At 36.7% G+C, this 24,892-nt stretch overlaps 1 protein-coding gene and 1 pseudogene across 1 annotated transcript in view; one reads left to right on the forward strand and one right to left on the reverse strand.

Moving 5' to 3' along the window:
• Positions 1–11,157: 11,157 nt before the first annotated feature.
• Positions 11,158–12,409, reverse strand: LOC138148065 (zinc finger matrin-type protein 2 pseudogene; annotated as a pseudogene).
• Positions 12,410–13,958: 1,549 nt separating this feature from the next.
• Positions 13,959–24,892, forward strand: part of GFRAL (GDNF family receptor alpha like) — a 32,964-nt gene continuing 22,030 nt past the window's right edge. Inside the window, exons 1-2 of the mRNA XM_069070705.1 lie at positions 13,959–14,133; positions 24,485–24,669. Of these exons, the coding sequence (XP_068926806.1) occupies positions 13,959–14,133; positions 24,485–24,669 (360 nt within the window). The remainder of the gene's footprint in view (positions 14,134–24,484; positions 24,670–24,892) is intronic.

Raw genomic sequence — 24,892 nt, forward strand, 5'->3', positions numbered from 1 at the left:
TGTGTGTGTGTGTGTGTGTGTGTGTGTGTGTGTGCTTGCGCTCGCGTGTGTTCAGTAGTATTGCTAAATACCTGTTAACTCTCCATCAGCTGAAACTAATTAAACTTTTTTTTAAATCTTCTAGACTTACCTCATGATTTTTTTCATCTCCAGTCAAATTGAGCTGTTGTTTTTGTTCAGTCTTTAAACTAGAAAGTTCTTAAAATAGTTCTGATGTGAGGTGGCCCTAGGAGGGTAGATTTTACTTTTCGCTTTTGAAATATAGTTTGGCAAATGTAAAATTTTATTTTTTAATTTACTGATATAGTAAACTGATAGAGAATTTCAAGAAAAGTATCCAATAAAACTAAGATTAGCAACCACACACATTACAGAGGTTACAAACAGACCCGCAAATAGACTTTGGGTGGCTATCATGTGACCCATGGCAACCAATTATCATGTCTTTCTGTAGTCTAAGCTGTCACATGACCCACAACAACCAACCAGGCATCGGGTTGTCTCTAGTGTAATTTATCTGCAGCCTTTAGAAGTTTACAAGTTGTTCAGGTCTGTGCTACAACATAGCAACACAAATTCCTATCTCGGTGCTTTCAAGAGACACTGTCTTTCACGCCTTTAAGAAAATATTTCCCTGCTACTTCCCAAATGACTTCTCAAAGGTCTACTTCAGGAGCGGCCCGGTGGAGCACCGCTGGTAGAGTAAGGAGGATGTGAGTTCAAATACAGCTTCAGAAACTTAACACTTACTAGCCGTGTGACCTTGGTCAAGTCACTTAAGCCCAATTGACCCTGCAGTCCCCTCTCCAAAAAAAAAGGCAAAAAGAAAAAGTCTACTCCAGATCACTACCCCTTTCTTACAAACTAGAGGCAGTAATTGTAGTTTTTTTTTCTCTCAGTATACCCAGTGCTTCAGCATACAAAAGGCACTTAGGGAATACATATTGAAATGAATTGAATTGAAGAGTATTTAGGTACAGAATCACTAGGAGAATTGGGGGGGAAATCAAGAGTTGCTCATTGCAATGTTTGCCAAAAATGGGTCAAAATTAGGACATAGAGACTGGGTTTTAAAAACAGAAAAGTCACAACTCAGAATGCATTATGAATGTCAGAAAATGTGTACTGCACATCAGAGTGATGGTAAAGGGATTTGCCAAATAGAAGACAAACATTTATAAAGGAAAATTCTTAATAAAACAAAGGTAAAATTATAAAGCAGTAATGTCAAACTCAAATAGAAACGGATCCCTGTAGAGTGCGTATTGAATTAGAAAATCACAAATTAACTTTAAAACTAATTGCGTTTTTATTCATCTGGTTATACATTTCCCAATTACATTTTAATATAGTTCAAAAAGCATCACGGAGATCTATGAACCATTTGTGACCCTGGACCAAATACAACATTTGCTTACATACATATGTACATACACACATTTGTGTATGTATATGTGCGTATATGTATACATAAATAGTATATGTGAGAGTGTGTGTATATATTTACATGTATGTGTATATATGTCTGCATATAGATCTTTTTAAAAAGGCATACATGTACAGATATGACCTATCCATCATAAAATTGTTTTTTCAGGAGGTGGAGAAGAGCAGGAATAGAGTTTCAGGCATGACAGGCAGCTAGGGAAAATGCTTAGACTTTGGAGATGAAATATCACATTCTAGGGATAGCAAGAAGACCAGTAAAGGCCTGTGAGCTTTCTTGTTAGAATATGTTTTTGAAGAAGAATTGAATAAGGAACAAGAACAAATGCCAATTAGAAAAATATATGATGTTTTGCATTGGTGAGTGAGTGGTGACATCTGAAGTTAGCTGTCCAATAAGCAGCAGGGAGCTGTTCAGCTTGAGTTGTGCTGTTACCTCATTCTGAAGCTCCTTTGAGCAAAGCCCTGTGATTCTACTACTCTCTTCCAGCTTGACATGGTCAAATCTTCCAGAATGTTATTCGTGCTTTTCCTAGGTAAGTGTTTCCAACTTTTTGAATTATTTAGATTATGCAGGCTATGAACAATTTACAAACTGGACACTTTTATGTAGTAAATAGTTACAGCAAGCATGTCAATATCAAATGTTCAACTGTCTCTCCTCCCAAAAGAATATAAATCTTGTACTTAATCAGGGTTTTATTCAATACTTCTGCTACTGTCCTGTAAATTACTTCACTTTAGCATTCATTAATCTAACCTTTAATCCTAACCATGTCTTTCTAGGCATTTAGCACAGACAATATATTACAAAATTTTCCAGTAAATATGTATAAGGAAAATATAACATATAGTATATGCTAGAGACTTTTAATAATGAAAATTTGTGTTATGTTTATCTATAAGATATAGGATAATACAAATAATATTAATGTCTCATTATCTTTTAAAATATTTTAAATGTGATAATTTTCATTTTTCATATGTTTGAGTATACATTAAGTAGAGTAAAAGGTTTTTAACAGCACCATGAGCTATTTCCCATCACATATCTGATGAGTTTCACAATCTAGAGATCATTTATCACTTAATTGCTATTTGCTCTTGGTACACTCTAACATGTGGGTAAACAGGTGTTCACTTTATCTTAAGGTTCAATACTGAGTGATTTGCTTTGTTGCATACGGTACTAAAGAAGCTTATTCAAATGCTTGTTCTCATAATTTGGACAAATCCATAAATTAAATTGAGGAAGAGTTGTTTTCCCTCAGTTCTGCCTAGTCCTTGTTATTTTAGCCTTCAAGAAGAAGATTGGTAAATTGTTTGCCTTCTCTAAGCAAGCAGGTGTTTGATGGTTATAAGTGTAAATGAAAGCATTGAGTTATTGAAGCTTCCTTTATGTTTTTCACATCTAAAGAAGAATGATATATGAAGCAAGTTTGCTGAAAGGATTCGTAAAATGTTTTTGGTTTCTTTTAAATCCAAGTCTCTTAACATGTACTTCATTTATTTTATCTCTGCACTCCCCATTTGCTTCTATTATCATTTCCACTGTGTATGTATATTTTTATTTCTGTGGGCATATATAGGAAGGAAATCTAGGAAAGTTCTGTGATGGAAGAAAACAAAAGTATATCCCTTAGAAAAGCCTACAGAGTGTGCTTGAGAGTTTAATTCAGTCACTGCAAAGTGGGGTGGGGAATTGGGGAGGAGGCTTCCTAGATATGCAAGGATAGAGGAGAAACTCACCAGCACACTAAGGGAGACCTTAGAGTAACACATCAAACTATTCAAAATGCGTATCTGTAGATTCTCGGTGCTATTATAATGCATGTTTTCCTGCAAGTACATCTTCTCTTTTTGGAGTGGCATTGTGAGCCCCATACCCAACTCTAGGTTCTAGAAGTTAATAAGCTTTATAACTACCACTATCTCCCTAACCATTGTTTTGGGATTCATATTTTGGATTTCAGTAACATAACAAGGGGTTCTGGGAATGAAATGTCAGTGAATATTCTCATTATCAAATCCTCTAGCTTGCCCTATATATAAGAAGAAGCAAAAGATAATTATGTTTAGTAATTAATGAAAAAATTATATTTCTCATATAAAAACATGGCATTGATTTTCAAAAAGGAAAGAATAGAGCAGATCTTGAGGTGCTAACAACTTACATGTCACTCACCTAAACTGAGTCCATGGGACATCTATATTTGATTTTGTAGACAATATTTACCTCCGTTATCTTCCTGAAAAGTCTAAAACATCATAGGAAATATTCAAATAGGGGGGTCAATGATACAGAAATAGAAAATTTTGTAAGGAAATTTGGAATTTGCCAGTCAACAGTTATTGTTAGTGACAAAGAATTATACTTGGTTTTATTCTGATAGCATATTCATTTATAGTTGTGAAAATGGATGGTATCAAATCTAATTAATTTGTTAGATTTTCCTATGGGAAGGTTTTCTATCGAGAATAATCTGCCTTTCAGCAAGTGATTTTCTTAACAAAAGTCTCTTTGCTATTATGACGGTTGTGTATAGATCAAAATTTTGTTTCATGGGAGGTTAAGGAAAATTTTTTTCCTTGACCTGGAAGGAAAGAAGGAAGGAAGGAAGGAAGGAAGGAAGGAAGGAAGGAAGGAAGGAAGGAAGGAAGGAAGGAAGGAAGGAAGGAAGGAAGGAAGGAAGGAAGGAAAGAAGGAAGTAAGGAAGGAAGCCTTTCAACTATAACATCATTTGGTCACTTATCATGTACTAGATTTGAAAACTTGTGTTATGCTAGAAACATTTGAATTTTGTAGGGCAGTGAGAATTTAGGCCTATTATGTTGTAGAGTTGTGAATTTAGTAGAATAAGAATTCCTCCCACTGAAATAGATTGGGAAATCATTATCAGCTTAGGGTCCTAGAGAAGAGCCTAGGGCACCCAGAGTTTAAGTGACTTGCCCAAGATCATATAGCCAGTATTTGTAAGAAGGAGCACTTAAACCCAAGTTATGCAGACTTCTAGGCCAGCACTAAACACTATGGAATTCTTCCACTTGGCTCATTATGATTTTTTTGACAGTTAATTAAAAACAATTATATGATTACTGTATGCCAGAGCACATGGATGGAAGAAAACAAAATTATCCCTCAACTCAAAGAACTTATATTCTAATGGGGACAATACCTGAAAAGATAAGAGACAATACATAAAAAGAAGCTAGAAAACTAGAGGCTCAAATGCAAATCTCAAGATACAGTGGAGGAGGGAGAAAAGGAGTATGGCCCCATTTTAGGCAGTATGGTTTTGAAATAGTAAGGAAGAAAGGTAGAGACCTAGTTCCAGGCAAGTTAAGGCAAAACCTGTTTCTATTTCCTCTCCTTTAACTATATTCTAAACAGAGTGTCATCTGACTTCCAACCACATCAATCAACTGAAACTGCAATCTATAAAGCCACCAATGATCTCTTATTTGCCAATTCTAGTGACCTTTTCTCAGTCTTTATCTATCTTGACCAAACTGCAGCATTTGACACTATATATATCATACTTTTCTCCAGTGTACTCTTTTCTCTCCAGAACTTAATAAAACACTGTTCTTTTCCAGTTTTCCTTCTTCCTGTCTCCACTCTCTTCAGTCCCCTTTCATAATTATTCATTCAGGTCATACCCACTAATAGTAGATATAATCAAAGTCTCAAATGCTGTACCCTCATCTATCTCTATACTAACTTGCTTGGTGATTTCATCAACTTCAATAGCTTGAATCCAATCAATTATCATCTCCATCTATGGAGATGACTCTCAGTTTTATATACCCAGCCCTATTCTTTCTCTTTCTCTGTTTTGACTTTTCCCAGTTTAGGTATAAGTACCATATTTGTATCATAAAAAGAATTCAGCAGGATTTTTTCTTCACCTACTTTTCCAAATAGTCTAAATAGAATTGGAATTAGTTTTTTTTTAATGTTTTTTAGAATTCACTTGTAAGTCCACCTGGCCCTGGAGATTTTTTTCCTAGGGAATTCATTGATAGATTGTTCAATTTCTTTTTTTCTGAGATGGATTTTATTTAAGTATTTTACTTCCTCTTCTGTTAATCTGGGCAATTTATATTTTTCTAAATATTCATCCATTTCACTAAGATTGTCAAAGTTATGGGTATATATTTGGGCAAAATAGTTCATAATTATTGTTTTAATTTCCTCTTCATTGGTGGTGAATTCACCCTTTTCATTTTTGATACAGATAATTTGGTTTTCTCCTTTAAATCAAATTAACCAAAGTTTTATCTATTCTATTGATTTTTCCCTGCAAAACTAGGTCTTAGTGTTATTTATTAGTTCAATAATTTCCTTAATTTCAATTTTATTAATTGCTCCTTTGATTTTCAGTGTTTCTAATTTGGTATTTAGCTGGGGATTTTTAAATTGTTCTTTTTCTGTTTTTTTTAGTCACATGCCTGATTCATTGATCTCCTCTTTCTCTATTTTATTCATGTAAGCATTTAGAGATATAGAACTTTCCCTAAGAACTGCTTTTGCTTCATCGCATAGGTTTTGGTATGTTCTTTCATTATTATCATTCTCTTGGATGAAATTATTTATTGTTTCTATGATTTTTGCTTGATCTTCTCAATCTTTAGGATTATATTATTTAGTTTCCCATTGATTTTTAGTTTGTCTTTCCATGGCCATTTATTACAAATAATTTTTATTGCATCATGATCTGAAAAGGATGCATTTGATATTTCTGCTTTTCTGTAAAGCCATGCACGAGCAGCTTTTCAGAGGACTACTTCTGTGAACAGCTTTCAAGGTTCTGATTATATAGTATAGAGAATTCTCTATTCAATAACAAATCAGAGCAAAACATTCACAGAAAATCAACATACAGCATTCACCATGTCATAACTCAAGAACTTATCACTAAAATGGCCACATAGTTTTAAACAAAGTCCATTCATTTAGTCAATCACAAAATCTTTAATTCAATCACAAAGTACAAAAGTCAAAGTTCTCCACCCCTAGGTCACAGTAAATCATAATATTCTCAGTCAGTACACAGTATCCAAGTAAAGTCTTCTTTCAGCTTGATGAGGCTGGCTCTCAGCTTCCATGGATCCTCTTCAATGATCTTAGCTCCAACTGTCACCTGGGTTCAAAGGCAGGCAGTTGCCAGTTCCTTGTCCAATTTTTCGTCCAATTCCCATTCCATATTGAAGTTTACAGTGTCCAATCCACATCAAGTCTTTCACAGTTCCCGATTCTTAGAACATAAAGCTTGATAGAGCCACAATAATAATCATGTACATTGCCAGCACCATCATTAATTCACTATCTGCCTGTGAAATCAACCCAGACCCACCAACAAGGTCTGAAAACTCAACACAAATCATCAACATAGAAATCAACACAGACCCACAAACAAGGTCCACGAGGTTAGCACAAATCATGAGTAAAGTCCCAGGACCTCCAAAACAATCCTCCAGGACTTCTGTAAACACACAATCAGAAAATCCTCTTTCAGGGATTTTCAGTAAGGTCCCAGGGCTTCTGTAGAAAGTATCACAAACATCAACACAGACAGAGCAGACAAACAGAGTGCCTGGTTACCACAAGTTTTCTCCTTCTTGACTATGCCACCACAAGAGTCCTCTCCTCAGTTCTGCTGCCTCTAGCCTGGGTCTCTCTTTATATATGGCATTAAATCCTCCCCTTCCTGTTGCAGGAGTTCATGAATTCTAGGGTCCACAGGTTTTGGGGTTCACACATTCTGTTTCTTAATAGACTTGATACAAGGCTCAAAAGAAACTTGAACTAAAACAAGGTGCTAAATCAGTAGCTGAAACAAGGTGTGAACTACTTCTGTGCTTGCCATTAAGCTTTCTGCACTGGATTGTGAGGTTTGTAAGCCCTAGTACATGATTAGTTTTTGTGTGTGTGCAGAATGAGAAAAAGGTATATTCTTTTTTATCCCCATTCAGTTTTCTCCAGATGTCTACCATATTTATCTTTTCTAAAATTCTATTCACTTCCTTAACCTTTTTCTTGTTTATTTTGAGGTTAGATTTATCAAGGTGAGAGAGGAGGAGATTAAAGTACCTCACTAGTATAGTTTTGCTATCTATTTCTTCCTGTAACTCCTTAAACTTCTCCTCTAAGAATTTGGATGCTATACCACTTGGTGTATATATGTTTAGTAATGATATTACTTCATTGTCTATGGGGCCTTTGAGCAGGATATAGTTGCCTTCTTTATCTCTTTTAATTAGTTCTATTTTTGCTTTGTCTGAGATAAGACTTGCTACCCTTGCTTTTTATTTTTACTTCAGTTGAAGCATAATATAATCTGTTCCAGTCTTTTATCTTTACCCTGTTTGTATCCCTCTGTTTCAAACATGTTTCTTGTAAACAATATATTGCAGGATTATGATTTTTTTTTATTTTTAGAGGGGAGAGGGCAGGGCAGTTGGGATAAGTGGCTTGCCCAAGGTCATCTGGCTAGCACGCGTTAAATGTCTAAGGCCGTATTTGAACCCAGGTCCTCCTGACTCCAGGGCCAGTGCTCTATTCGCTATGCCACCTAGCTGCCCCCAGGATTATGATTTTTAAATCATTCTGCTATACACTTCCATTTTATGGGAGAGTTCATCCCCTTCACATTCACAGTTATGATTGCTATTTGTCTTTTTCTCTTCATCCTATCCCCACACCTGTTTATGTTTTTCTTTCTCCTTTCTTCCTTTCCTGCCTCACTAGAATTTTGTTTTTGATCACTGCCTCCATCAATCAGCTCCCCTCCCTTTTCTTTCCCTTTTCCTTTACTACTTCTTCCCTCTCTTCTATCCTTCTCTCCTTTTCTTTCCCCATTCCCCTTCAATTGCCTATAGGGCAAGTTAAATTTCTATACCTGAGTATGTTATTCACTCCTAGAGCCAAATCCAATGACAGTAATGTTCAAACAGTGTTTACCACCCTCCTTTTTTCCCTCTACTGTAATGTCTTTTTGCCTCTTTATGTAATGTAATTTACTTTTTCTGCCTCCTCCTTTTCTCTTCTTCCATTACAAGCTTTTTAAGCACTCAAGTAGGTTTTTTTATCATCACATCAAAATCAGCTTAACCACCCCCTCCTCTGTCTGTGTATTTGCCTTCTGTGTGATGTGATAAAGATACAATTCTTAAGAGTTGTAAGTATCATTTTCCCATGTAGGGATGTAAACAGTTTAGCCATATTAAATAACAAGTTTGGTTTTTTCCCCTTTCCTGTTTACCTTTCTATGTCTCTCTTCAGTCTTGTATTTGAAGAACAAATTTTCTGTTGAGCTCTGGTCTTTTCATCAGGGAAGTCTGGAAATCCCTTATTTCATTGGAGGTCCATCTCCTCTCCTGAAAGATTATGTTCAGTTTCCCTGGGTAGCTGATCCTTGGTTGCAATCCTAACTCATTTTCCTTTTGCCTCCAGTCCCTCTGATCTTTTAAGGTAGAATTTGCAAGATCCTGCATAATACTGACTGTGGTTCCATGATATTTGAATTGTTTCTTTCTGGCTGCTTGCAGTATTTTCCCCTTGATCTGATAATTCTGGAATTTGGCTACAATATTCCTTGGCATTTTCACTTTGGGTTCTCTTTGGGTAAGTTATTGGTGGATTCTTTTGATGACCATTTTACCCTCTGGTTCTTGGACCTCAGAGTAGCTTTCCTTGATCATTTCTTGAAAGATGCTTCCAGGTTCTTTTTTTCTCATGGTTCTCAGGTAGACCACTAATTCTTAAATTATCTCTCCTGGATCTATTTTCAGGTTAGTTGTTTTTCCAAAGAGATAATTTATATTTTCTTCTATTTTTTCATTCTTTGGTTTTATTTGACTAATTCTTGATGGCTCGCAGAATCATTAGCTTCCACTTGCCCAATTCTAATTTTCAATGAATTGTTTTCTTCAGTTAGCTTTTGTACTTCCTTTTCCATTTGGCCCATTCTACTTTTTAAAAAATTGTTTTGTTTTCTTCAGTGTACTTTTTTTTCCATTTTGTCAATTGTATTTTTAGATTTTTCTTCTACCTCTCCTATTTGACTCCTAAAATCCTTCTTGAACTCTTCCAAGAAGACTTTTTGGGATTGAGACCTGTTCATATTCCCCTTTGAGATTTCGGATGTGGGGACTGACTTGTTGTCCTCTCCAGAATTTGTGTTTTTATCTTCCCTGTCACCAAGATATTTCTCTATGGTCACTGGTTTTTTTTTATTCTTCTTGCTCTTATTTTTTTGCCTTTTTTTGGCTTTTAAATTAGATTTCTTCTTCTGGGTCCCAGGGGGCACTGTCCCAGAATTCTTGTCCTGGGGGCTAGGGTTCTAGTTATTGGTTTTCTGTGCTTGGGCCTGAGGTGTTGGCAAGGGTATGCTGTCATGGTCTGGTAGTTTACTTGGTGCTGAGCTAGAGGTGGTGTCTGCCTGGTGTTGGTGCTTTCCTGCTCCTCCACACTGGGACTTAGTATCTTTTACTAGTTCACTGAGGTGGGGCTTGCTGCTGGAGTGCTGTGATGCCTCCCATCTTGTACTGGTCCCTTTCAGTCACAGCAAGAGGGAGTTTTTCCATTAATCCCTTAGTCACCTGAGCTAAAAGACTACAATACTCCATCTTTCTGCTGGCTCCACTATTCCAGGATTTTTCCTGGTTTAATATTCTCTGAGTTTTCCAAGGTCAACAAGGGAGAGTGAGAGTGACTTACTGCTTACTCAGCCATCTTAGCTTCTGGAAATTTAAATAAATGACTTTCAAACATTCAGTCTGTGGGCTGATATTCTCAGGAGTAGCTGATGCTGCTACTGCAGACCCTGTTCAGGACTATGTTTCTCTCTCACCCAGTTCTGATAGAGCCCTGTCCTGCACTGAGAAGTCTGGGAATGGCCACTGCTGCCAGGGATTCTGCCCACTGGGGTCTGTTCTGGCTTTGCTATGGTTGAGTCTGCCTTCGTGCTGTGAACTAGACTGCTCCTCTCCCAGCTTGGTGCAACATATCCTTCCTGTCTACCTTCCAGGTTTTCTTAAAGTGGTAATCTGTCACACTGTCTCTACAGATTCTGCCACTCTAGAATTTGTTCATATTCACTTTTTTGTTTTACTTTTTTCTTTTTAATTCTATATGTTAGTTTGTCCCTGGGCACACACAAAATCCCACACTGGGGCTTTTTGCATCAGTTAAGACTCATGTTGGAGCCTAAATACAAGGAAGACAAAAACAGTAAATTTCATTTAAAAGATACAAATTTAAAAGCTGGACTAAACAAAAAAGGTCAAATAACTCACCAGAAACTAACCATGGCAAACACTCATTCATTTAATTCCCCATTACATGCTCTAAAACAAGCCACAGGAGGTACCTGCAACCCAAGACATCAGGAATGAGAGCAGCTGTGGCCTTATGGCTCGGGCTCCAGCCCTCTACAGGAATTCTTCATGCACACACACACACACACACACACACACACACACACAAGTACCTGGCAGAACACTATATGTGCAGACACATGGCCACAGAACATTAGGAGTAAACAGCCAGAACACTGGAGGTGTAAGGTGATGTAGGGTAGAGAAGGCAAGGGCTTGAAGAGAACAAAAGCAGAAATGTGGGTAAATTTATGACAATCATTGTGGGAGGGAGAAGGAAAGAGAGAGAAGGCTGGATGCAGGAAGAGCTTCGGGAAAGCAGCTGATGAGTGGGAGGTTTCTTTTTTATTAGGAAGTTAGGACAGATGAGCTGCAGCTCCATCAAATATGAAAATTAGAGGGCTGGAACCCAACTTCTCCAGATCCTGGCCACACTGGTTGTAAGGGAGAGAAATACATGCCTTTCTTCTCTCCATATGTCAGGTCTTTGAAGAATTTCCCCAAATGTCTTGGATGTTAGTGATCCCACAGAGTCAGGCTTGGGAATAAGACAAGTTCAGAGGGAATTAGTAGCCCTTTTTGGTGGAACCAAAGCCAGAGAAGCCCATAACAGCTGCCATCTCCTCATCCTCCTCAAATGTCGTCTTCTTCCGCCCTTCGCTTCTTCTCCTTCTTTTTCTCCTTCTTGTAGGCTTTGGCCTTCTCTTCCTCCTCTCTGAGCTCTTTCATCCTCTCTTCAAAGTTATAGTCCTTTTGTTTTTCTTCCATCTTCTTCTTGTTCACTTCGAAGCGTTTTTTCACCTGATCCAAGGTGGAACACTCCACACGCATTGACATGCCCAGATTCCACTGATTTTTATTTCCATTGATGTGATCCAAGAAGTTGATGGAGTCTTTCACTACACAGTCACAGACATTGCAGTAATACCTTCCCATTTCAGACTGCAAGGTGGTCTTGGTGATAACAATGGTCTTTCCCAGCTTGGACTCCAAGTCAGCCTTATAGTCCCTGTGTCATAAGAGCTCCCGCTTGACAAGCTGCACTGGTTTTCTATCTTTTTTCTCTCTTTCTTCATTAAGTCGTTTCTTTGCAAATTACTCATATTCGTCTTTGTCCCACTTTTGATGGAAATCCAGGTTTTTTTGTCCTGCTGCCAGACGCCATCTTCGTGGTGAAGTCCATATTCACTTCTTAAAAGGTATTTGATAGAGTTTGTGGGAGAGCTCAGGTGAGTCCCTGATTTCACTCTGCCATTTTGGCTCCACCCCCCAACCTTTCTCATGATCTCCAATTTTACATTACTATCTGCTTATCAAATATCTTAAACTGTGTATCCTATCAACAACTTAAGCATGTCCAAAATTGAACTCATCATTTTTCTTCTCTTCTCTTCCAAATATCCTCATTACTCTTGAAGGTCTCATCATCTTCTCTGTCACACAGGCTTCCAAATTGGTGTCATTCTAGATTGTTCTCTCACATTCACTTCATATATCTAATTTGTTTCCAAGTTTTATCATGCCGGCCTTCACAATATCTCCCATATATGCCCCATCTCTCTTCTAATATATCCACCGCCATATTGCAGGTTCTCATCTCATGACTAGGCTATTTCAATGGCCTTCCAGTTTATCTCTTTTCCTCAAATGTCTTCCAAATCCAATCCATATTCCAATAAATTTCCAAAGTGATTTTCCTAAATCTGAAGTCTAAATATTTCACTCCTTGCTCAATAGCCTCCAGTGGTTTGCTATTACCTCCAAGACCAAATTTGAATATCCAATGTTTGGCCTTTAATTCTTTTCATAACTTAGACTCTTTTTTTCCAAGATTCAATTTTTTAAAAAAAGTTTCTGGCCTTTTTATTATGATTCTTTTCCTTTGCACTGGCTGTCTCCCAAGCCTAAAGTGCTATCCCTTGTCATATCAAGATTACATTCCCATTCTTTTTACTCCTGCTCTATCCTACAACTACTAATACTGTGCTTCTAAGATTATTTTCCATCTATTTTATATAAATCTTGTGCTCATGATTGTATTTTGTCTCCCATGGTTGAATGTAATTTTCTTGAGGTTGGAGAACTTTTGTTTTCGTTTTTATCTTTGTGGTCTTTTTTTTTCTTGTATTGCCAGAAGTTAGCTAGACACATTGCAAGCACTTGATAAATGCTTGCAGCTAGATAATTGACTTCTGTGAGCCCAGGTTTCTAAGGGTAGAGTCTGGGGTTCAGTTTAAGGGAGTTAAAGAAGATGAGCAGGGGGCGGCCAGGTAGCACAGTGAGTAAGAGAACTGGCTCCAGAGTCGGGATGACCTGGGATCGAATCCAGGCCCAGACACTTAGCACCCACCCAGAAACACCTGTCTGTGTAACCTTGAGCAAGTTACTTAACCCCGATTGTTTAAAAAAAAAGATGAGCAGGAGTCAGGCAACCTAGAATGTAAATTGCTTAAAAGTAATATGGAGGACTCATTTAGGTCAAGATAAAAACAAAGATCACTTACCACTAACTGGAATCCATGGAGCAGAGTTGAGAATCCTGTGGAAGGATAGTAAAAAGGTCTAGAGTGCCAGATAATATAAAGAAATAGATAGAAAGCTGTATGACTTTCATTTCCATCTTATTTTTGTTTTTGCAAATTGATTTAAAAATAGGTCTGTAGTTGACTCAATATTTTAAGTTGAATGTTTTAATACCTTGCATCTGAATTAATCTTTTCTAATTAAAGCACTGACAAATAATATTAAGATGCAACAAAAACATTATGGTTTCCTTAGTTTTCTATAGTCTGATGGACAATGTGCCAGGTTTTTTGTTTGTTTGTTTTACCTGTGTGTATGTTCAAGCTGTGTACCCAAAATAAAGACACAGGATCAAAAGAATGTTGTATCTATTTGGTCATTTAAATTTTTTTATGTTATATTTCTATGCATGACCACTCTTTCCATTTCCCCCTGTTGTCAAGATCAAGTCTATTACTATGACTAAATCAATGATTTTTTAAAACAATTATAGACATTTTATAATAAATCTGCTGCTGCCAATGATAAGCTTTTATAACTCTTTCCTTTCCAGAAGATAGATTTCTTTTTTGGTAGGAAAAACTTGGATCTACAGAATGCATATATGCATGTACTATGACACTGAGTCAGTAGTATTTGCTTTTAAAGTTTTAGTGCTGCGCTTAGAAAAGAAATCTACAGCCCAGATCACTGACTGTACACACTTGAGAGAACAATGTATAAATGGCACAAATGGATGTGACTTTGTTTGGGCAGTTCTTGAAGACGTCTGTAATGTTTCAGGTAAAATAGTCCTTTAGAAAGTAGTTGACTTGATTTGTTTTTCTGAAGGCATATGTGTGTGTGTATGTATGTGTGTGTGTGTATACATATATATATATTTATTTGTATATATACCAAAAAAGTATTTTTGGCCATTAGCTATTATTTATAATTATGCATGTGTACATTCTAATATAATCCATTTGATATAGCATAAATGAATACTATATAAATAGATGATATATGTATGCATATATAAATACGTATGTGTATGTATTATATAAAGGGAAGATCTTTGATTACATTTATTTGGGAGATACTAGTATAAAAATGCCCTCCATCAATATGATCAGAAATTAGTCTATAACTTGTAGTGGAGGAGAATAAAGTGGATCACTGACAAGTTAAGTAATGTGTCACAACTGAAAAGTCAATTTCTGTCTGATATGTGACTTGAACCTAGGCATTCCCTACTCCAGGCCTGGAGTCAGGATGACATATTCATGAATTCATATCTGTCCTCAGACACTTACCAGCCATGTGATCTTGGGCAAGTCACTTAATCCTGTTTGCCTCAGTTTCTTCATCTATAAACTAAGTTGGAGAAGGAAATGGCAAACCACTCCAGTATCATTGTCAAGAAAATCCCAAAAGGAGATCTCAAAGAGTTGAACATGATTGAAAATTACTAAACTGTAGTTAATCCCTTACTCTAAAGCTGGCCCTCTATCTCCTTAGGCACAACTTCATCTCCAACAGCAATCACAATGAGCAAAGGTGATAATGAAGATGAAGAGTTGACATTTCAACCTTTTTGTTCACTTACAAAATGCAGTCATTACACTCGCCTAAGAAATAGTCCAACAAATATTAAACATAGAATTTCGAAACAGCAACTATTTGTTTCTTAACTAAACCAATAAAAGATGTCAAAATGATGATGACAATAATAATAATAATAATAATAATAATTATAAAACATCTGGAATTGTTTACATTCCCAAAGCAATTTACACATATATATCATTTACTCCTTACACAACTTTAGGAAGTTCTGCAAATCTGAAGCTAAAAATCTTCAGTATTTTGTAATATGCTTGGAGGTAGCAAGCATGGTAGAAACAGAACTAGATTTGGCATCAGGAAACCTAGGTTGAGGGACTTACTATTTGTGTGGACATTGGCAAGTACCATAATCTGTTTTACCCTGTATAAAATTAGGATGATTATACCTCTTAGGGTTGTCTAAAAAGCTTTGTAAGTAAAGCATTATATAAATGTGAGCTCTTATAACATTAAAAAAAACTGGGTCTGCTACAAATTTATGTTTTATAACCTCATCTGGGCTTCAACTGGGTGGATCACCCCCATTCCCACTGCTAAACAATCCTATAGAAAAAATTGTGGCCATTCATTATGGGTTTCCTCTTCTTCCTTCTTCCTTATCATTCAGATTTCCTCTACCACAATGTACTCCTTCAATCCAGTCTCAGGAGATAAGGTGGTCTTACTCCTGACCCAGGCTAACCCCTTTACCTGCTTAGCCAGTCCCATTCCTTCCTGTCTCCTCCAGGTGATTGCCCTGTCGTCCACACTTTATCACATTTTCAATCTGTCTTTTTCTACTGGCTCATTCCCTATAGCCTACAAACAAGCCGATATTTTCTCTATCCAAAAATCAAAATAAAACAAAACCTCTCACTTGATATTTTTTTTTCCTTTTTCCCCTATCATTCTATATCTCTTCTACTTTTTTGTGCTTAAACTACTGGAAAAGGCTGTCTACAATAGGTACCTTCACTTTATCATCTCTCACTCTCAACTCCTTAAAATCTTGGCTTCCAAACTTATCATTCCCATGAAACTGCATTTTCCAAAATTATAGTTTATCTCTTATTTGCCAAATCCAATGACCTTTCCTCAGTCCCCATTCTCCTCAAACTCTCTATAGGTTTTGACACTATTCATCATTATCTCCTCCTAGATAATCTCTTCTCCCTTGCTTTTCGTGGAATCGCTCTCTTCTGGTTCTCCTCCTACGCATCTAACCACTTTTACTCAGTTCCTTTTGATGGGCTCTTTTCTATATCACACCTTCTAAAATAATTTGATCCAAATGATTCTGTTCTGAGCCCTCTCCTCTTCTCCCTCTGTGCTATTTCACTCGGTGTTCTCATTAGCTTCTTGGATTTAATTACTAAGTTGATGATTATCAAATCCACCCTATCCTACCCTAATATCCCTGCTGACCTCCAATCTCACATCTCCAGCTGCCTTTCAGACATCTTGAACTGGATGTCCAGTAGACATCTTAAACTCAACATGTCTAAAATGGAACTCATTTTCTTTCTCCCTAAACCCTCCCCCACTGAGCAACACTATTCTCCCAGTCCCTCATACTCTTAACTAAGGAGCCATCCTGGACTCCTCTCTTACCCCCATTTCCATTCTGTTGCCAAGGTTTGTCAATTCATCCTTTGCAACATCTTTCAAATATGTCCCCTTTTCTCCTATAACACTGCCACCACGCTAATGCAGGCCTTCATCCCCTCACACCTAGACTATTGCAATAGTCTTCTGATAGACCTGTCTGAGTCAAATCTTTCTCTGTTCCAATGCATCCTCCATTCAGCCCCTAAAGTAATTTTCTTAAAGTGCAGATTCAACCACATCACCAAGCTGCCTCACTCATTTCAGAATCAAATACAATCTACTGTTTTGAATATTCAAAGCCCCCTCCTGCCTTCCCTACTTTTCCAGTCTTCTTATACCTTACTCTCCACCACATACTCTTTGACCCAGTGACAGTTTCCTCCTTGCTAGTTCATAAACAAAACACTCCATCTTTCTTGGTTTGGAGCATTTTCTCTGACCGCCTCCCATTCCTGGAATGCTCCCCATCTCCACGTACTGTCTTCCCTGACTTTTTGCATTCCAAATAAAATCCCATCTTCTGCATGCAGCCTTCCTCAGGCCTTAATTCTAGCGCCATCCTCTCGGTCATCTCCTAGTTTTCCTTTCTCTAGCTTGCTTTGTATATATTCGTGCTCATGTTTTCCCTTCCGTTAAAATGATGAGGTCATTGAAGCTATGGATTGTCTTTTGTTTCTTTTTGTATCCTCAGGTTTGGTACAGTGCCTGAAAAAACACTTAATGAATGTTTATTGATTGAGATTGATTTTATTTTATTGTTGCTTCATACTAGTCTCTTCTGTCCTCCATTTAAATGGCTAAATTAGTGATACTAAAAGAATTTCATAGAAAAGCAATCTTACCTTTTTAGGTGATCACAGGGGATGGAAACGAAGTATATAAAAGTTAAAAGTAGTCTCTTAGCTAAAGCCCCTTTCCCTTGGGAAAAAAAAAAGTGCTTAATTCTCTCTGTTTATACCTTAGAGGGTGTTAAAATATTTGCAATGGAGAGAGAAAGAGAGAAATGAAGTCGTCTCTCTCTGCCCCTTCACCAATTCTCCAAAGCACCTGGGCTCACATGGTGGGGAGAGAAATGAGCAGAGCAATTAGAATGAAACTCTGGAATTTTGCCGGGGTCCTGTTTTTTGTTTCTGCCAAGACTGGGTTCTCCTGGGACACCCAAGACGTCACTGACCCAGGCAGTCAGAATTTGATTGAAAGGACTGAGTTGGGTTTGTGTTCTGAACTTGATTTTCTTTGACCCAAAGATAAAATTTATGGGAATCCTCAAGGGTATAAAGTAACGTACACTTGTTAGAAACAATTCTATGCAATCATATTATTCATAAAATACAGTCTTGTAATGTATATACATGTGCACACATATGAACGCACATACACACATACTTTAATATTTCAAAGATCTGTGATTTTATCATTTTGGTTATTCCTTCTGCTTGAATTTCACAGTTCCCCTTTGCCTTAGTATGATCTGTGAATATTGAGGAAATGACTGAAAATGCCTAAAATATTCATAACTCTGTAAGTTATTTTTATCTGATGAGGTTTCCCTCACTTTGCTAGGCTGGGCATTAACGAGAGATATATGATTTGCTCCCAAGCTCCTGGAAGCCTCCCCAGGTTTGCAGGAATCATCAGTGCTTATGCATACAGAATCTTAGAATGAGGGATAGAATGGAACCTCAAAGGTCAATCTCTTCATTTATTGATTGAAAAATTAAGTTCTAGCAAGGCAAAATGCTAGTCATACGGGTAGAAAGCCTGTATAGGATTGTCCATTTAAAGCTCAAAAACACTCGAAATCACTTAATCCAATACCCTCATTTTTACAGAAGAAGAAACTGAGGTTAAGGGAGGTTCAGTGATTTATTTGAGTGAGGTCAAATTGGTAATGCCAAAGGAGATCTTTAAATCAGGTCTTCTGGCTCTAAAGAAAAATTAGACATATGTATGTATAATCAGTATTTAAATAATTAAAAGCAAGTATCTTATGGAAGCATGTACAAACATGTATATAGATGAAATTTAGCATTTTTTTCAAGTATGTTTTTTTGTTTAAATCCGTGATCAGGTTGTAAGCTCATTTTAATACTGATGGATTAATAAATTCAGGGGCCTTCCTTTCAAAACAAACAAACTTTCACAGTGGTAGGAGCTAGATCTGAAAGGTAAATTAGAATTCATGTAGGTAGGCACTGGAGTCTAACATCTAAATGAATCCTGTATTTTATGCTTACTATTCATGTAACCTCAAAAAGATCATTTTATCTCACTGACTCTCCATTTCCTCATCTGAAAAACAAGGGAGTTGGAAATGATGTTCTCTGTAGTTTCTTCTCTAAATTTATAGTTGTTCAACCCTCCAATTTACAGATACCGAAACTGAGGTCAACAAGGTAAATTGACTTACCCATGAATCAAAATCTGGTGTTCTGAAAAAGTGATAAATATAATATAGGTTATGTTATGTCCCAATCCCCCCTTTATTCTTATTTGTATATGAATCATTATTGGGTCTATGATTTCCTTGTTAAAGAGAATCCCAGGATAAGGGAATACATTCAACCAATGTAGGTCAGCACCTTCTTACTGTAGAGAATGGTTTAGTACTGGGAAGTTTTAAGTGACTTACTCAGAGTTACCTTACCAATATGTGTCAGAAGCCACACTTAAACCCAACTGTACCTAACAGCTCCAGACGCCAGGTGTGTTCTCAACCCACTATGCTAAACTACCTCTCACCTGGGGTGGAGAGTCTGTGACTTTGAGGCCACATGTGGCCCTCTAGGTCCTCAAGTGTGGCCCTTCCTTAAGTGTAGCCCTTTGACTAAATCCAGAAGCAGGGCAGTAGGGTGCTCCACAATACTCCCAAGTGTGGTCCAAACCAAATTAAAATGCAGCTGGGAAATATTTAACAAAATAAATAAAATGCAATAAGAACATAAATAATATTACAATTTAAAATTGTCAATAAGCATTCCTCAGAGACTCTTATATATGGATCATTGGTCCTGAGTCTTCTTGAGTTTTGCACAACTCCTCCAGAAAATGTTCTAAGAATGTAAATTGAAGAGGATATACCTTTATGGTTGGGGGAGTTTTCCATATATATATATATACACACACACATATATATATATATATACACACATATATATATATATATGTAGACACAAATTCAATCCTTAGCCTTATCCATTTTACACTCATCTTTTTTTCAGAAATGCATGTATTTTTGTGAAGAGATGTATATTGTCTTATTTATATTTGCAAAAACAAAACAGAGACCCATGAAATGTAATGCTATAATAAAATAATGTTCTAATCATAATGAAGAAATCTCAGTAAATTACCAATTGATTTTCAAAAAAAGAAATTCTTCACTGTAGGGCTATACATTAAAATGGCACCACATTTTCAAGGCGATATATTTTAGGAATCAAAACTCTATTGTACATATGGATTTCATACTCCTTTATGATGTCTCATCATTGTCATTTATTCAGTGATATTTGACTTAAATCAAATAGAATTATATTGGGATATATGCTTTTATTTTTTTTGCTTTTTGAAGGGCAATTGGGGTTAAGTGACTTGCCCAAGGTCACACAGCTAGTTTTTTGGACACCTAGCCGTCTCTAAAGGTACTGGAGTGGTTGGCCATTTCCTTCTCAAGCTTATTTTGTAGATGAGGAAACTGAGGCAAACAGGGCTACATGACTTACCCAGGGTCACACAGCAAGGATCTAAGGCCAGATTTTTTTTTTGCTTTTTGGAGGGCAGTTGGGTTTAAGCAACTTGCCCAAGGTCACACAGCTAGTTTTTGTGTTAAGTGTCTGAGGCTGGATTTGAACCCGGGTCCTCCTGACTCCAGGACCAGTGCTCTTTTCACTGCTCCACCTAGCTGCCCCTGGGATATATGCTTTTAGTCAGTTATCCTTTTCCACACTGTTTTACTGGAAGGGAGCAGATCAGATGATAATCCTTAAAGAAATAACAATAGTTCTATACTATCCTCTGGGTTTTTTCTTTTGGTCAGGTAGCTGAATAAATACAACATTCACACAATCACTAAGACAGTAGAAAAGTGAGACTAAGCTCATGGATAGTGCAATGTAATAAATTAACACTGTCATAGAAGACTGGCCATCTGTGGAATATGAAGATAAGATAGAAATATTTATATTTTTAAATGAAAATTTGAAAAAACTCCACACTTAAGATGACAATTTACCCAAATACATCACAACTTCTTGTTCCTTCATAACATATGACTTATATAGACTTGTTACCCAACCCTCTGACCTTCCCATCCCCAGTCCAAGCAAGTGTTTTTAAGGAAAATAGAAAAAAAATGCTTTTCCCTTTCTATCATGAACCTTCTTGGATTTCGTAGATGAATCCTGTAGTTACTATATCTAATGGCTCACATGGCTCAAAGATTCATATACCCTTGCAGCTACCCAACACCTGTGGAATAATTGGGTCAAAACACAGCAACTACAATTATCTATGTGGATGCTATTAGAAAAACTGGTTTAATGGAATGGGTGCTAGATCTAAAGAAATAGGATTCTTCCTGAGAGACCTACTATGTAATCATGGGCAAATCCTTTATCTTCTGTGTCACTGAGTTTCCTCATCTATAAAATGAGAATAATATGATTTATAATACGTACTGCACATGGCTATTGTAAGGCTAAAATAAGATGATGTAGGGAAACACTTTTGAAGACATTAAGGCAATATCTGTCGTTCAGTTGTTTCAGTCTTGTCCCTTTCTATGTGACCCCATTTAGGGTTTCCCTGGAAAAGATATTGGAGTGCTTTATCATTTTCTTTCCAGTTCATTTTACAGATGAGGAAATTGAGGCAAACCCCTAGGGTTAAGTGACTTGTCCAGGGTCACACAGCTAGTAAGTGTCAGAGGTCAAATTTGAATTCAGGTCTTTCTGACTCCAAGTCCAGTGCTCTAGCTACTGCACCACCTACTTGCCAAAGTAGTATTTAAATAAGTTTTTTTATTATCCTCATTTTCTCTATCATCCATCCTTGTCCTAAGGAATTGATGTGTGTCTATGTAAACATGCAAGTAGGTATGTATGAGTGTGAGGTGAAACAGATAAATTGCTCTCCACTCTGTGCCTGGGCAAACAGATGTCACAACCTAGAGTAACAGAATCCTAGTAGAAGCAATCATGATGATAATCTATTCTAACTACTTCCATCTTTTCCAACTACTTCAACTTCCATTCTATGTAAACAGAAACTGAAATAGAGCATTTAAATAAAATTCTCATAGTCACTTGATGAGTTGAGAGGAGAATCTAAAGGTTTAAAACATAAAGCTACTTTGTTTTCTTTGAGCAGAAAATCATTCTGAATATTTTATGATGACAATTTCAAAGTTGTGTCATCACTGCCACTTAATGTTCTGTGTGTAACTATTTTTGAGGTATTTCCATAAGATCTCCTAATCATAGGATCATAGACAGAATTGGAAGGATCTTAGAGATGTAATGCCAAGCAAAGGCAACTTCCCAAGGTTCAAAATACCAGCACAGGTGCTCTCCATTTTATTTAGTGACAAATTAAGAAAGGAGAAAATCAACATATAGCATAATTCAAAATACAGTATTTACCAAGTGTGATTTAATCAAGTACTACCCCCCCAAATGAGATTTAATCCACCCCTGGACATTACATTCATTTAATCAATCACAAAGTCCCTGTTCTAAATACTACTCCATCCCTAGGCTATACATTCATTAGTCCATCACAAAGCCCTTGTTCTCAAATGGAGATTAGTTTCCAGTCATAAGTAAAGTACATTCATTTGTTCAATCACAGAGCACACAAAGGTCAAAAGTTCCCCACCCTTGGATCACAATTGAATCTACCCCAGAGTTACAACAAGCTTAAGCACAGTATTTAATACCCAAATGGAGGTCTTTTCATCATCTTGACAAGAGGCAAGTTCTCAGCAATCTTTGTTCCTGGGGAGACAAAGCTTAGCAAGGCCACAAGATACATTGCCAGTCTCTTCGTTAATTCATTCTCTGTCTGCAGAAGAGTCCTAGGACCCCTGAAAACATTAGCAAAACACTCTTCCAGAATTTCTGTAAACATACAACAAGAAAATCCATCTTCAGGGCTTCTGAACCAACAGCAAGGGTCCAAGACCTCTGCAACAACAGCACTGTCCTTCACCAGTGGACAGAATTCACTTCTGTCTGCAGAACAGTCTCAGGAGCTCTGAACCAACAGCAAGGTTCCAAGACCTCTGCAACAATAGCACTGTCCTTCACCAGTGGACAGATCTGGCAAAACAACATCAAAACAGACAGACTAAGTACCAGCATAACAGCCATGTCACCTCAGTACTTGGCAGCTCTGGGTGGCAGCTCTCAAAAGTCCTGGGCAATTCAAAGTGGCCCTCAGCAATCCTCTCAGTCTCTCTCTGCCTCCAAAGGTGATGCTTCCAAAAAGTTCTTCTGCCCTCTCTTTTCTTGTGTCTCTCTAAATTTACATCACCAGCTCCACCCAGTTTAGCCCTCTCTTTTCATGTCAACAAGTCCATCTCACAAGTGGGATTCACAAGCTCTGGGTTTTAACACAATTAGTTTGAAAACTAAGCCAATACAGGGGGATCTTTAAATTACATTACTATTACAAGAGGTCATCTACTCCAATTTCATTATTTTTTGGAAAAGGAAACTTGAAGCACAAACATGTTAAATGACTTACCCAAGGTAATTCAGTAACTACCAGAGCCAGGATTTAAGCCCAAATCTTGACTCCAAAACAGCACACTTTTCTCTATAAAAAAGAAGTAATTTCCCTAATTTTACTATTTATATTCTTATTATTATCTCATTATCAGTCTATAATCAGAAAGGTACTCACACATGTCAAGTGTCTTTAGGTAAAAGCATTACAGGAGCTATTTTTTTTTCCCCGTTCAGAATTACAAAATACACAGAAAGGCCAGTAGTTAAAATAAATAGGGATACAGGTAAGAACAGGGCCTGTGATTTAATAAATATAGGTAAAGGGTCGAATGAGGAAATTCCTCCTGCCAAGTAAGGTTGGCATTTTTTGTGAAACTATAGTCTTAGAGAGTTTCAAAGAGCACTGATTTAGTGAGTTGTCAAGGGACACACAGTTAAGTTGTGAGGCAATGCGTTTATGTAATAGAGAACTAGACTTTAAATTATAAAAACTTGGATTCAAAACCTTCATCAGCCACTTATTAGCTGCATGACCCTGGGACAACTAATAGCTATCTGCCTCATTTTCCTCCTCTGTAAATTGGGGGTAATAATAGCACACTTCTCAAAATTTTTGTATTAAATTGAAATCATATTTTAAAATGTTTTACACTTAAAACACTATGTATTCATTATTATGCTAATGTCAAAAATAATTTAACGCTAATTTCCTAAGTATCCTATACACCTTCAAACAATATATCATTTTCTAAAAGAAGAAAATTTTGCTATTTTCCAACTATAATATGATGATAAATATATTAAGCTAATGAAACACTGTTTCACTATAATCACAATTTATTATATGCTAAAACACAAGTTTCAAGTTAATATGTGGACATAATGGACAGAAATCTGAAAATTCCTTATACTAATGAACTCACACAAATGCAGTTACCATTCTATATTAAAAATAAAGTAAAATAAGTTTTTGTGCTTAAATAAAGTAAGCTACAAATATCAAAAAAATTTCACCCTGTAGAGCTTCTCTTTAACTCACCTAGTAGTCAAACTTTGGTAATGTTAAATGCATAAGTTATTCAAAATATATTTTAATAGAATAAATGTTTTAAAATAAAAATATATTTTAATTAAACTCTTTTGGGAAATCAAGTATTTAAATCCAAATGAAATGTGTGCAGTGTTATATATTTCTCTATAAAATTTAGGTAATGACTGCAAGATGAAAGATACATTGAGCTGCAACTTAAGCATCCAGTCCCTGGAGGATCAATATCCCAAATTTAAAAACTGTCTCTGTACTGAAGATATTTATTGTAGTGTTAACAAGTTGCTCGGGAGACAATGTGCCAGTAAAACAGGTAATAAGAAGATTCTCTTTTATTTATATATTGTAAAAGACTGACTATATTTCCCTCCCTCCTATCCCACCTCCCACTTGTTCTATTCCCTACTTTGATCCTTTCCCTTTTCAAAAAGTGGGTGCTTCCAACTTCCCTCCCCCCAGATCTTTTTCAGGAGGTGATTGGTGGATTCCATCATCTCCCCTCTCATCCCCTTCCCCCCCTACTCTGCTGTAGGGTGAGATACCCTATTTAGTGTGTATTTCATTCCGT

This window comes from Petaurus breviceps, unplaced genomic scaffold, assembly GCF_028583685.1.
Source record: "Petaurus breviceps papuanus isolate PSGF00001 unplaced genomic scaffold, PetGlider_PUasm1.0 90822, whole genome shotgun sequence".
Taxonomy (NCBI): Eukaryota; Metazoa; Chordata; class Mammalia; order Diprotodontia; family Petauridae; genus Petaurus; species Petaurus breviceps.